This window comes from Corvus kubaryi, unplaced genomic scaffold, assembly GCF_017639235.1.
Source record: "Corvus kubaryi isolate FWS band 111438036 unplaced genomic scaffold, C.kubaryi_AGA036_p1.0 39986, whole genome shotgun sequence".
Taxonomy (NCBI): domain Eukaryota; kingdom Metazoa; phylum Chordata; class Aves; order Passeriformes; family Corvidae; genus Corvus; species Corvus kubaryi.
Window position 1 is genome coordinate 1 of NW_024581217.1, and position 14,709 is coordinate 14,709.

At 39.3% G+C, this 14,709-nt stretch overlaps 1 protein-coding gene across 1 annotated transcript; it reads left to right on the forward strand.

The window, feature by feature from the left end:
- Positions 1-107: 107 nt before the first annotated feature.
- Positions 108-12,901, forward strand: LOC121672177 (protein RFT1 homolog). The gene is made up of 13 exons (XM_042044727.1): positions 108-191; positions 265-350; positions 894-1,010; positions 2,559-2,748; positions 3,331-3,432; positions 4,179-4,313; positions 5,237-5,315; positions 5,573-5,623; positions 6,264-6,394; positions 7,243-7,387; positions 7,715-7,820; positions 8,819-9,068; positions 9,937-12,901. Exons 1-13 carry the CDS (start codon positions 129-131, stop codon positions 10,099-10,101), a joined length of 1,620 nt encoding a protein of 539 aa, XP_041900661.1. The 5' UTR covers positions 108-128; the 3' UTR covers positions 10,102-12,901.
- Positions 12,902-14,709: the final 1,808 nt, after the last annotated feature.

Genomic DNA, 14,709 nt, shown 5'->3' on the forward strand with positions numbered 1-14,709 from the left:
TGCCCCCTCAGTGCCGGGCGGGGCGGTGCCGCGGTGCTCCCTCAGCCCCCGGGCCGGGCGGTACCGCCCCGCTGATGAGATCCGGTGCGACGGCGGCCGCGCCACTTCCTGGCGGCGGGAGCGGGGCGATGGCGGCGCAGGACGTGCTGGGCCAGACCGCCCGGCTGGCCTCGTCCAGCGCCCTGCTGCAGGTGCGGGGCCGCCCCTCCCTCCTTCCTCCTCCTCCTCCTCCAGCAGGTGCTTCCCGTGCGGCTTCTTTCACAGGTGCTGTTCCGGGTGGTTACCTTCGGGCTGAACGCCTTCACCCTCCGCTATCTCTCCCGGGAGCTCATTGGCGTGGTCAATGTCAGGTGAGGGGGAGGCGGCTCGGCGGGCACCTGTGAGGCGTCCCGGGGCTGCTGGTGCTGTGGGGCAGAGCTTGTGCTCGGTGCTGGTCTCGGCTCCGCGGTCTGTGCCGTGTCACTGGCCATGCTCTGATTAGTGCTGTGGAATCTGGTTTTGGGTGTGTCACAGTGTTTGGTCATTTCGTGCCTCCTCGGCTCTGTTTTGGCCTGAAACACCGATAGCACTGGCCTGTTTTTCGTGTTTAAACTATCAGCTTGCAGAGGAAAAACTAGATACAACGTGCTTTTCCTATAGGATATGCTCTCTGTCTGCACGGTCTGTAGTGTGTATTCTTGCCATTTGAATCGTCACGCGTAATTACTTTCTCTGTGTTTTTAGGAGATGGTGATAATTTTAGCTCATATCACCATGTTTGCATACCTGTAAGATTTGTCTGCCAGGCAGTCATGTGTAAAAACTGTGATGCTATTGCATGAAGGATTTACAGTTTATAGAAAATAAATAGTTTTCTCTCTTTTTTTTTTTTTTTCCTTTTTCACCCTCTTTAGGCTGACTTTGCTGTACTCAACAGTTGTCTTCCTTGCCAGGGAGGCATTTCGCAGAGCTTGTTTGAGTGGAAGTGCAAAGAGAAACTGGACGAAAACAATTAATCTATTGTGGCTGACGTAAGATACCTTTAAAAGTTTACTTTCTTTGAATTTCTAGTTCTTGTCTGGGAGCTCGCAGAATGAGAGGAAGTGTTTATTTACTGAGGTAATTACTTCAGCATTTAGAAGCCCCAGTTGTGTTTCGGGACTGATGCAGGAAGCTGGTCAAGTCTGGTGCTTTAGCATTTATGGACTTGATTTCTTGTTGGAGCACATGAGGAAGTTGATTACCAGAGGTGTCACCTGGAGCCATTTCTTCTGTTGCTTGAGTTTCATTTAAGTTGTAGCTGTTGAAGGAAAGCACAAGTACATAGTTCTTTGTTTTTTCTTCCTCTTCCTGCTCAGTTTTGTTTTTTTATTACCTCATGTGCATTTGTGAACCTGCTTTAGATATCTTTTCTTTCCCTCTCAGACTAAGCTTTTAGTCTTGATCCCTGATGTGGATTAATGCCAAGGCAACATAAATGTTTGGGTAGGAGAGATGTGAGAAGGTGAAAAAAGAGTTGGAATTAAACAACAGCTTTTTTCAGCTGTGGTGCTGTTTATAGCAGGACAGCTTGAAGTCCACAGGATGCTGCAACAAGAGAGTGCAATCACACATTGCAGTAAAGTGGATTTTATGACTTGTTTCTCCCTTCTGGTTCCTGGTTCTCTCTTCTCTCTCCCTATGTCAGCTCTAGCTGCTGTGCAGCCCCAATTAGGTGGGTTGGGAAGTAAATTTACCTGCCTGATGTGGTGGAAAACTACCCCTGCATGATAAAATAGTATTTTGCCATTGGGGCACCTGACTTTCCCTGAAACTACCCAGCTTTTAATTGGATCTGGCCCAGGAATGGGTCTTTATGTGTGGTCACCTGCATCCAGCTATGAAGCAGAGGGATTGTCCCTGTCAGGGATAGATCTAATAATAATATTTAAAATGTATTAGTTCTGTTTTCTTATCTGAATTATAGTCATCTTTCTGCTGTACGATGGCCTTTCAAGTGAGCATTAAGTTACAGAGGTAACATTGACTGTGTGCATCTTCTTTTGTTTTAAATTTTCCTTGTAGAAAAGCATAACTTAAAATGAAGGTGAACTTCGGTGAAGCGTCTGAAATACGTCTTAGGAGCTTGATGTCAAATATTTTAGGGGTCTGATAGTGTGAAGGTCAAAGAGATCTTGCTCCAATGATGTAAAACTTGATGCACTCTTCCAGAAGCTCTGTGTTCCTGAAGCAGTGTCAGCAGAAGGGAATGTGCAGGCTGATGTGGGATCAGAATTGTTTGGTCCTAAGGCACAAAAATGCGGATATTTGACCTTATGTTAGGCTCTGGAGTAAAAAATGGACAACTCAGAAAAATGTTTTCTGTGTTGTGCAAAGAGTGCCTTAAGGGTGTTCATTACAAAGGAGAATATTCATTCTTGCTATAGTAACGACAGGAATTAATTCCTCAGGGCCTTTTTTAATGTAATCATTGTGGCCATATGTGATACTGTAATCTAATTTTCTTTGTTGGTTTTTTTTTTTTTCTTTTTCTGCTGAAGTAACATTTCCATTAATTAGTTTTTATGTTAACTTTTTAGAGTTCCTCTTGGTGTCTTTTGGTCTGTTATCTTGGGCTTAGTCTGGCTACACTTGCTCGAAGTACCCAACCCTTCTGTGGTTCCTCATTATCAGGCTGGTGTAGTGGCATTTGGTGTTTCTGCCATTGTTGAACTCCTGGGAGAGCCATTCTGGGTTTTAGCACAAGCTCATTTGTTTGTGAGACTTAAGGTTAGTAAAGTCCATGGGGTGTGTGCGTGTGGAGGGAATCGTCTTTTTACTGAAAAGAACAGATTACTGACTTAGATGTTTTTATATTCAAGCATGTAAAAAACCCCTGTGTGTACTGTTTAGCACTGCATGGCCTGGTTTGTAACATAACCAGGAACTTGTACCCTTTAAAGCAAGCAAGTTGGTTTATTTAGACATTATTACCTTTGAGATCATTAAATACTGAAACATAGGTTTTAATTGGAGGGAGAGGCACACTGCTTCCACAGTTCTATATAAAATTGTGAAATGTATCTATTGAGAAGATGATAGTCTCAAGCAAAATTTTCTCCCTTATGTCTCATACAAAGGACTGGGAAAATGCAGTGGAGGAATTGTGAAATGCAAGAATAGAAAACCTACAGAGAAATTACAGTCTAAGCTGGCCAGCTCAGCAGAAAGAAACTCTGTGATAAAGTCATACTGACTTTGAAAATCTTCCATCCCTACATAAATTCTGTGCATTAAACTTAGGTATTTTAAGCTTGTGTATGTGGTTAGGTTGCCAGAAAATAACCCTTCTCTCTTTCGTGTTTCTTAAAGGTAGTTGCTGAAAGCCTTTCAGTAGTGTCAAAATGCATTTTGACGGTTACTTTAGTAATCCTTTATCCTCAGTGGGGCCTTTACATTTTTTCCTTGGCTCAGGTAAGTTTCCTTTGTTCTCTCTCAGCTGAATTTTAATTTGCCTTTGACATTTAGCCTGCTAAAGAACTTTGGGGAGCTGAGAGAAAAAGCTCCTGGGAGGTTTAAGATTTAGAATTTGTATTTAGTATTTTCCTGATACTCATTATTGACTTGGTACTTTGACATTGAGTTAAAGGGAGGTACAAGGAGACACCTTCTGTCTGTGAAGGCACATCTTGCAAATAAGGTTATGTTATTCTAATCACACAGAACTTTATCAGCCTGTACCACCAACCTGCATTACCTTATCAGAAGGTGCTAATCAAGTGCAATGAATTCAGGTTAAAACTTTTTCTTGATGACAATGGAGGGATAAGTTTTCTTCTTCAGTTTTTGCCCTGGCTTTTGTAGATCGCTTATAACTGATGGAATTTGGAAAAGTTCTATGAATTAAGAGATGTAGGCAGTAGCTACTCTGTTAGCTTGACTTTTGATTGAGTAATTGCTTTATAATTGTACCTTTAGCTTTCTAAAAATGCTAAATAAAACATGAAAATTACCAAAGGTCTATGATAATCTACAGGGTAAAAAAAGATGAAAAGATCAACAGCATTCTGAAGAGCTGTTCAAATCCTTACCTGGTTTTAATATTTGATAGGCACAAAGACTACTTACATTTTCTTCTCACTGTATTTTCAACTAGTATATAATTCTGCATTTCTGATTTAATTTTGTTTCACTGTTTTTCTTCTTCCTGATCCTTCCAGCTGTTATATGTCAGTATTCTGGTAATGTGCTATGTAATTTATTTTGTGATGTTTTTGGGATCTCCTGAAGCCACAAAGAAATCGTTTCCAGTTGCTAGAGTGAAAGCTTTATTACCTAACTTCGTGGAAGATGAGGTAAGTTGCACAATTTTTTTCTTGATTTTCTTCTTAAAATCTCACGTGAGGGCACTTTGAATGTTGCTTTGAGACAGGGGAGTTAATTGAGAGGTTTTGGGGATATTTTTGCACTATAGAAGATATGATAGATTAAATAAAAAAAACCCCATAGAAATTGTGTTTGAAGTTTGTATGTGTAAAATTCTTGTCAGAAAAACATCATGAAACTTGAACTCTTTGTGGTTTTGGGTTTGTTGTTGCTGACTTGGTTTGTTCAAAATATTTAATAGACATTAACTGGAGATAGACCATCTGCGCTGTGCAGGGGAATGACCAGGTAGCACTGGATGTGAGGCAGAAAAGAAACCAGAACCATGTAACAATGGATTTTGGTACTTTGATCTCTCAAAAAATAACCATGATGTTCCACAGCATTCCAGAGACACTCAAATATCTCTCAAACAAAAATGAGGCAGAGAAAGAAATGACAAGACTCATTGAGGAAGACGACATTCTGGATAAGATTTACAGATTGAAAAGATAAAGGTGGTTCTTGGTTGCAAGTCTTATATATATGAGGACAGTTTGAAGAGCAAACAATTCATATCTCCAGTGAGGGTGAAAGTTATATTGGCATGTTAAACACCATGGGTGTTTTTTTCCTAAATTTAACCTTGATTAGTATTTTCTGTAGAATGCTCCTATGGGTACTTGATCTGCAATAACAGCACTTTTCAACAAGGGAATCAGTTTCTGCCAGATCAGTGGTGTTGGTGCTTGAATTCAGCAATACTTTGCATTAGTTATTAGTAACTGTGGCATTGTGGGTTTCCTTACCACTACAGTTAGAGCTACCCTACAGAGTTGCTCTGCCTTGCTTTTTTCTATTTCTACTCTGTAATTTCAATCATGTTTGTTACATTTCAGTATTTTTTTTGCAGACCTTTGTTAACTGGAAGGAAGCACGCTTGACTTGGAGTTTCTTCAAACAATCCTTCTTAAAACAAATTTTGACAGAGGGTGAGGCTTGACATAGAAGTGTGAGGGAAGAGGGCTCATGAAAACTATTTACAAAATTGGCTTAAAGCTTCAGAGAGCTTGGGTGGGGGAAGATGAGGCACGTGATTGCCAACCTGAATGGAGTTTTTGAGGGTTTTCAGAACTAGGTGCTGTCCCATTTGACTTTGTCTCTTGAGCACTTAGTATTGGAAGTGCCTGAACGAGTATTGGAAAAGACTTAGGGACTTGTTCTGAAGTTCTTTATTTTGAACTTACAGGTGAACGATATGTGATGACCTTTTTGAATGTGTTAAATTTTGGAGATCAGGGTAAGTGTGATGGTACTGTGGAATGGTGACAGAGTTTTCTTAGTCACTGCTCTTCACATGCTTCTGAAAATGGCTTAAAGTGTTTGAAAATAGCTTGAAAATCTGAGAATATTTCAAAGCCTTTGTGACATTTCAGGTGCCTTTCAGAGAATGATTGATATAGATAATAATAATCAATTTAAGACAGTAGAATTATAGAATAGCCTGGGTTGGAAATGACCTTCAAGATTATCTAGTTCTCACCCCACTGCCATGGGCAGGAACGTCTTTCACTAGATGTGTATCTTTCTCTTTTCCTGTATCAGTAGATCCTTACATTCCTCTTTTCATTCAGTGAACTTTATCAGGATCCTTCAAATTCCTCTACAGCAAGAATTTTAAATATGGTTTGGTGCTGTTCTAGATTCAATTCTGTGTAGTTGGTGCTTTTGTCTTACTTTTGGCATGAGCAAACTTTGCAATTTTAAGCTGTAGTTGCTGTGATTGTCAGAATTTTTAGAGAACACTGCTTCAGTGTTGCGCCAGATCCCACTTACTTTCTCTTTTTGGAGGAGGAGATGTTAAATTAGAACTCATGTTGTTATTAAAGAGTTGGAATTAAAATGTGTCTAAAATTCACAGATGGCTTTATTTTTTTAAGGTGTATATGATATTGTGAATAACCTTGGTTCACTGGTGGCCAGGTTTATCTTTTTGCCTATCGAGGAGAGCTTTTATGTATTTTTTGCTAAAGTGTTGGAAAGAGGGAAGACTGTAAAGGATCAGAAGCAGGTATGTTTATTTTGGATTAATTACATGTCAAATGCTCAATTTTTGTTACAGATAGGTTACATCGCAGAAGTGTGATGGACAGAAGTGGGTGTTTAAATTTGAATATTGAGGCTGTTAAAATTAAGAAGTGGAGAACAAAAATGCCAAGTGGGGCTGGACCAAAAAGAAAAGAGAATAGGTAAAATGCTAATGAAATAGAAATTAAAATATGCAGTGGCATAGTGCTGCTTTGCATCAATGAAGTTAACATCAGCTGCTCCAAACAGTGTGATGTAAAGCCTCCTCTACTGTGTATTTCCAGATATAGAAAGCCATTAGTTAAATCATGAGATCTATTAAATAAATGCTATCTGGAAGTACTTTATTTACTTAAATATATCAATAGGTGTTAAATTATGTTTCTGAGGAGTGCAGCTTTGGGAAGAAAAGAATGGTATTTCTCTTTTGTGTTTGAGTTGTATGAGGAGGATTAATCAATAAGAGCTTTGTTCCACGGAGTAATATTCTTGATCGCTCATGAAGGTCAGCCTGTAGCAATCCTGCTAATTGCACGTCAGTACATAATTAAATTCTCTGCTTCAGATCCTTGGTGGACTAAGGGAGGTGTCTGTCTGTGTATATTTTATGTAAAATCTACCTGGTGTGTAGAACTGGTAAAATGGTGGAATAATAAATATATAAAAGATGGTAAGAGCATGTGTATGGATAATTGAATAACAAGGATAAGTTTCACACCTTTTTACACTATGCAAACTGATTTATTTGTTCCTGTGAAGTAGCATTTCTGCATGAGGGTGACTGTTGTTACATTGATTCTGGTTCATGTAATTTACTACATTTTATTTCAGGATGATGTTGCTATGGCTGCAAATGTATTGGAATTGCTGCTGAAACTTGTGCTCCTGGTAGGTCTCACCATCACTGTTTTTGGCTATGCCTATTCTCAGCTGGCTCTGGATATTTATGGAGGCTCAATGCTCAGTTCTGGAACAGGTAAAGATTTACAGACCTGGCAGAAAACCACCACTCTTTAAAAAAAAACCCCTACAGCTATTATGAATTTTTTGTAAGTCATCAGTTTGGGGTTTTTTTCCTGCAAAACTGCTATTGAAATCTGTGACTTAGCTCATCAAAATCCTTCGCCTTGTTTATTTGTGTTCTTGTCAAGATATCTAGACAGGAAACTCATTCAAATGAACTTAGGTTTCCATTATTAGTATTAACACTACAACAACTATCTCTCAGTATCAGTGACTGTAAAAACAATGTGGTTTGATAAAAGAAATCATTATCTATTTGTCTTTCTAATGTGGTTTTTAGGTCCAGATCTCCTCCGGTGTTACTCGTTATATGTCCTGTTTCTTGCTGTCAATGGAGTAACAGAATGTTTCACATTTGCCTTAATGTGCAAAGAAGAAGTGGACAGGTAGGAAACAGTGGCTCCTGTAAATGTATTTGTGCTGACCTTATAAAGGGATTGGTGCTTTTGAAATTGGCATAATAATATCCTGCCCCACTGAAAAGCAGCTCCTTGTTAGGCTGTGTCTGCATTTAGATTTAGATGCAGAAGCTTTAGCAAAAGTTGAAAAGTTTGGGTAAAAAGGTCAGAAATGAAGAAATAATTGTTAATTTAGCTTTTGGTCCATTACTAACTAGGAAAGTAACTTAAATGTGTGTTTTCTGCACAGATGAGCTTGAAGTTATACTTTTAAAGACAATTACTTGACTTTATAGTTTTGACAAACTTTAAAAGTTCGCAGCTATTAACATTTTTCATGTACAGTTACTGTACATACACTTAGGAATGATCTAAACTGTGTGGGTGAATCCAGGGGTTCACTACTGTGTAGGAAGTTGGACTAGGTGACCTCCTGAGACCCCTTCTAGCCTGGGTTATTTCCTGATTCTGTGTTTAGGCTGTTCCTCATGTGGCCCTTTCAAATTAATTTCAGTGAGGTCTGTTTTCCACAATTGAAGTGGGATCTTTTTTGACTAAACAAGGGCTGCTTTCACAACCCCTTTAAAATGTGAGCTAGTTTTCCAAGTCACTGTTTATGGCAGAAACTAAATAAAGTGCTGATTTGTTCTTGAACATTCATTTTCTTTAATATATTCCTAACATAGCAAAAAATGCACAAGTTTTTACATAACTAATAATTGTTATTAAGTTTGATTTTCTGCACCGAGTGCACAACTGATTACTGTAATACAATTTCATTCACATAATGTAGTTCTTGGTTTGATTTGGTTGATGTATTTTCTATTCTTTCAAATTTTTTTTATCGTTTCATTTCTCAAATTAATTTTCACTAGAAGATGGTAAGAGAAATTCTGTTACTCATGTTAGAAAATAAAAAATCATTAGTAAATGAATGCTGTAACTGCATGCATTGTTAAATTATTTCTTCTTTTTTTTTTCCCTAGGTACAATTTTGTTATGCTGGCCTTGTCTTTCGTATTTCTGTGCATCTCTTATTTCCTGACCCACTGGTATGGCAGTGTGGGCTTTATCCTTGCCAACTGCTTCAACATGGGCATCAGAATAGCTCACAGCACCCACTACATCTATGACTACTTCAAAGAAAGCGCCCACAGACCCCTCACAGGCCTGCTCCCCTCACCAGCTCTGCTGCTGGTTTACATCATCAGTGCAGTGATCACTGCTTTCTCAGAGGTGAGCTGCTTCCTCTCTGCTCTCACTGTGAGTGCTGCTGTCAGGTGACTTTTCTGTCCACAAAAAGAGGAATGCCATTAGGAAAAAGGCTTTCGAGGGTAGGCTGGGACTTTCCATTACAGAAAGGCAGGATATATTGTTAAGAGATTCTTTGTATCAAAGTTCTCTGCCACCTATACAAGGTGGTGGATCTGACTAGTTAAATAAAACTTAACACATTTCTGTGTGTAGACAATCCATGTGCTTAGTTGTTAATAACTGAAATTTTAGCAGTTTCTTGGTGCCATTGCATTAAAAATTCTGTAATAAAAAGAAGTAATAACCAAAACTAGAAGAGAAACAAAAATTGCTAAGAGCACATTTAACACATACATTCAGTACAAGATGGTAATTGTGCAGGCTCATTATTAAGGAGATGGTAGCTTTTCTATGTACAGAATTTTGACAGCTTGAAAATCCATTATGCCTGAGAAGGCAGAGTTTTATATTTTGGAATGGGAGATTTCCAGTTTTGATAGAAAATAGCTTGAGATGTTGCTGTACAGTAGCAGACGTGCATAATAGCATCAGCGAAGTTTTGTGTCATCTCAGTTAATGTATTTCTGCATGCCAGATAACAGCAGCTTCCTCACTTACCAGATATCTACTGACTGGTTATTTTTTGCTGACAGAATTTTCTTTAAAAAGCAAATATTGTAACTCCTCAAGATGATTTATTGTAGGGTCAGTGCATGTGGCAAAACCGCGCTTGGTTTGATGGTGATGTTGGCGTGTTGGACAGATGTGCTGGACCTTATTTCTTGTTGAAACAGTAAATGCACTTTTTGATGACTGGTTTTGCTGCAATCCCTTGTTTTCTTTGTTGTAGGTGTTGTTCTGCTGTGACAAGGGCTGGATGGCCAGGCTGATCCACATCAGCACGGGTGCCCTGTGCTTCGCAGCAACCCTCGTTACAATGTTCTGCACAGAGACCAAACTCATCCACTTTGTTAGGAACCAGTTCCTCTCCCGCTATTTGAAGAAAGGAACATGACCTGCTTTTGTGCAGAGCAGTTCTTGTACGTGCTTGCAGTAAAGGGCTGTGTTTTTTCCATAAGATCTGTATGGAAAGAAGGTTTCCATGTGTGTTTGGAAGCGTTGATAATGGAGTGGCAATGTAGACAATTGCCAGGTGAATATTATTTTGTCTTCTGAACTGGTCAGCACAGCAAACGAGAGATGAATAATTTTCTCTTTATGCCCCATTCTTTTCTAAGCTTTTTCTCAAACAGCCTCTTAAGTAATGAATGAAGATCTAAGCTACACCCTCTGACACAACCTGGTTGACAGACTGCATGTAGAGAGCTCCCCTCCTGCTGCTGGGCGGTGTGGGGAAGGCCTGATGAGGTTTAGAAGGCCTTTATTTGGCGTGGGTGCTGCTTAACTGGGGAGAAAATGGTCAGGAAAAAAGCCCCCAATACCAACCACAATAAATGCCATAGAAATACCCCAAAGCTGAGGAGAACTCTAGAGCAAGGACCAGCACCAGTGTGAGTGTTGTGGAGCAGAACAGTGTGGTGCAGAGGGATTGAGCTGTCGCTGTTTGACGTGCAAAGCAGGGAACAGAAAATCCTGACGTTTACAAGTAAATTAATGGAATACACAGCATGTGTCCCTGCTGGCTCTGTGAGATTATTTCATTCAGCAGATCCTTCGTGTCTGAGGGCATTGATTAACTTGTCAGAAATACTCTGAAGCCTTAGCTGGAAGAGGTTTTTAGCATTGTCTACAGAAGGTGTTGAGTACAATCACTGATGGTGCAGTTCATAAGGTTACTCGTAAAACTTCTTACTGTCATTCCATTGTTTTTTGGGTTTGTATGAGATTTTAAATGCCAGCATGAGCAAACTTGTCTCAATAAAAATTATTTTGTCTGTGCAATTGAATGTTAAATATATTTAATAAGATTTTTTACAAGGATTTATGCATATTGAAGATTTCTTTATTGGATAGTAAATACTTCCTTTTGTTCCAATGTTTTCTTCACATCCTGTTTTTTTACTTGTTCAGTTTTAACCTCTGGATTCATATTATTTTTGAATTATTGAAAATTTGGACACTCAGAAGTTCTAAAATTCCATGTTAGGCTGCTGGTTTGGGTGTACTGATGGTGTATTGCTGGTCTAAGATCTGAATTGGGCAGTTTCAGAGTGTACAAATGGCAGGTTTATAATGATCAGCATTCCCTTTGCAATGTTTGGATGGACCAAAAATGTCAAGGGATGAAAAATGCGTGCTCAGATGTGTGCAGCTGAAAGCTTTTAGTTTAATTATGTAGCAACTCTGCAGATCCTCAGACTGCTTAAAAAAAATCACTGCAATGGCATTGTGGGGTTCATTCTGGTGACCACAGTGCCCAGGCTGAAGTGCTTTCTAGTGTCAGGGCCTTCAGCTTGTAGTCAGAAATATTTTCTAAACTCTGGTAATTCCCACTTGGAAAACATTACCAAAGATACTTTATATGTGAATTTGGTGATTGATCATAGAGAAGCCAGAATGTGACAGTGAAGGGAAAGGAGTGGCCTTGCTCAGCCAAGGGCAGTTGTCTCGATTCCCTGGCTGGAAGGAGTAGATACAGACTTGCTGATTCTCCTTATGCTCTCTTGAAATCTGTCAAAACAAAACAAACTCTACATTATTCTGTCCTCTTAATTGAATTCTGTAGTTCTTTGCCTTTTGAATTTTTCTCTTCAGAGTGGTCCTACAGCTTTTTTTCTCTTTTCTGTCAGGTGTGGAGTTTGTTAGGAGTACAGCTTCAAATATTGCAGAAACTTTATTATAAATCGTCAATGCCTACAACAGTTGCTTTTCCTTTACTTGCTTGTAGTACAAAAAAATCAAGACAATTGAACCTGTGGACTGTGTTTTAGGGTTTGTCTTTTTCTGTGTGTGTCTTTGGGATCCTACTGTGGCAATATCTCAATCAGTGAATTTTTATAACTCCTTGGAATGAGAAATTTTGTACAGCCCTGCACCTAAAGTGCTTTGGAGATGGAAGAACTGCTCATACCAAATGAGCTTGAAGTCATTCTGCCTTGTCTGCTCTTACAGCCCCAGCTGTACACTGATATTACTTCTGCTACTTGTAATGTCGTAAGTGGGGTGATGTGAGATCTCCCTCTTGAAACAGTGATCTGTGTAGTCTCGTAAATATTTTTTAACATAAATGCAGTGAATGCACTTAAAGACAAGTTACATTTTTACACTAATTTGTGTTATTTCATATTGGAAAGGCTGACAAATCTCTCTTGCATCTCAGATGCAATTTTATACGAATCAGGAAGACATTTAAGGTGACAATGATTGCTCATTAGCAAATTAGGGACACATTCCCCACTTAAACATCATCTGCTCAGTAATGGCTGGCTGGTTTTTGTGATGTGGGATGTTTGATTTTTAATGTGTTTATGTGGCAGGAAGCTGCAAGGAGGCACAAAAGTAGAGACCTGTGAAACTGTCTGCTGCTTTCTTATTTATCAGTGGGATCCTTAATGTCAGAGCTGTTAATTGCTTTATTGCTAAAGCAGCAAACTCTCAAACTCAGGGACAAAGTTGAGATTGAATTTGACCATATTTCCCTTTCATTTTAGCCCTGTTAATCTGTCAAAGGCACAACTGTCTAAAATTCCATGAAGCTGTTTTGCAGTGTTCTGAAATCTTTTAGTTTAAGCCAAAGGTGAATGAAACATTTTCTTTGGTGGAAAAGGTTATGATTTCATGCTTTGTGGTGTGTTTTTCTTATTTGTCGGATGAATGACTTTCAAGGTAACACTAAATAAAGTTTATTTCCTTTACATTTTGTTTTTATCTTCCAGTTGATGATTATTGGAGTTCTGTTTATATCATTGGTACAGCTGATGCTTAAACTTGTTTGGATTTTGTAGGATATTTTATGTATAAATTCAATTATCAACCTAAACATACACACCATCCCCTAACACACATACAGATAAAATTTGCTGTAGTAGTTTTGTGACAAATGGCACCATTATAGTCAGTTTTTTCCTCTTTGTTTCTGTCAAATTGTTTGTATGGATTGGAATGGCCAAATTCCTTTGCTTTTACATTACATTGTTGTGATAAAAACCAATTCAGTGGCCAGGAATAAATCTGATATTTAATGAAATTTCTTAGCTGAATTAGGTTGTGACTGGCAATACTGCTGTTGGGAACTAACCAATTAACCAATTGTTCAACTGTTTGGTTTTTCCCTAATATTGTAAATATTTTATTTGTAAAGAAGTAGAGCAGGGGGAGCCCCTTTTTAGGCAAAGAAATTAAATTAAAGAATTAAGGCTTTGCCTAAATGGTTAATCTGCTTTAGCAGGCACAAAGGGTTATATATACAAGCCTGAATGTTGACCACAACTGAGCACCCATAAGGGCGTATTGACTTCTTAGTTCATGTGAAGGATTGTTGTGAGTGCCTTGAGGTCAGTCCTAATTCCCTGGTTCCTGGATAGTCCTTCTATCTCAACTTTGAAATTCTTTTTGTGGAGTTCATAATTCTTGCTGTCTGAACAGCGTACTTTTTTTTTTTGTGGTTTAATTACATGATTTTAAAGATAATGCCAAAGAGAGAGGATCTGAGCCGTATCCGTGCTTCAATAGATCTGCTGAGCTGTAATGGTTTTGTTCAGCACAAAATGTGTAACTCATCTGCATTCTGAGAGTGCGAGGAAATGGAGCTTGTTTTCAATATGAGCTGCAAATGAAGTTTGAAGCTGTGCACATGTGATGTACAGCTGGGCCCTGGAAACTGAGCAGGGCCTGCTCAAAAGCGTGAGCAGCTGGGGATCTAAAGAAAACTGGTAGGAAGTGCTTATCTCTGTTTCACTTTGGATTGCTTCCATGGAAAGATGTGTGTTCTCTCTAGTTTCTGGGTCTGAGCTGTGCTTCATGCACCACCTTGCTGGGATCTGGAAGGAGGAGTGAACCCGTTTCAGTGGATGTCACTGCACGTTCCTGTAGTGAGCTCTGTTCATGGAATGTGATGAGTATGCGCCCCCTGTGCAGCTAAGGCAGGATTTTCTGGTTATTGTGGGGAAAGGTAAAACATCTCTGGGTTTTCCTTTGACAGACTTCCTGGTTAGATGTGGTTAGTGAGCCTCTGACAGAGCTCTGTGTGTTGGTTTACTGGCAAGGTTTTGTGATTCATGGCTAATGTGTTCAGCATAACTGATTTCCAAAGTTCTGTGCCATCCCACTGAACTGAGAAAGTGGCAAGGAACACAACCAAGAGGGCGGATGTTTTATATCCATGGCCCATTTAATAAGACTGAAATAATTAAAGCTGTGTCAAGAAGAAAAAAAACCAGTCCCTAAACACATATTGGGTATATGAGTAGTTCTGATCCAGTAGTAAACAAGAATCATGTTTTGTTCTTCGTTACACACTTTTGCTCCAAAAAGGGAAGAACGTAACAGAGCTTGGAAGACGACTGCAAGGTTTAGCTCTTAACATTCTCAAATGCAGGAGTATTCCAGACTTACATCTTTGTGGCCCCGCTTGGGAGAGAGGAGTATGAAAGAGGGCACTGATGCAGTTCTGAAGGGATATGCTTGTGTCTCTGGGAACAACTGAGGCACAGTCATGCACTGT

What these genes read in the sequence shown, in the direction of transcription:
- LOC121672177 (XM_042044727.1), top strand. Translation starts at nt 129, where the DNA reads ATGGCGGCGCAGGACGTGCTGGGCCAGACCGCCCGGCTGGCCTCGTCC. An exon ending in CGTCCAGCGCCCTGCTGCAG is followed by an intron (nt 192 to 264) that starts GTGCGGGGCCGC and finishes CTTCTTTCACAG; the next exon opens with GTGCTGTTCCGGGTGGTTAC. An exon ending in CTAACTTCGTGGAAGATGAG is followed by an intron (nt 4,314 to 5,236) that starts GTAAGTTGCACA and finishes TTTTTTTTGCAG; the next exon opens with ACCTTTGTTAACTGGAAGGA.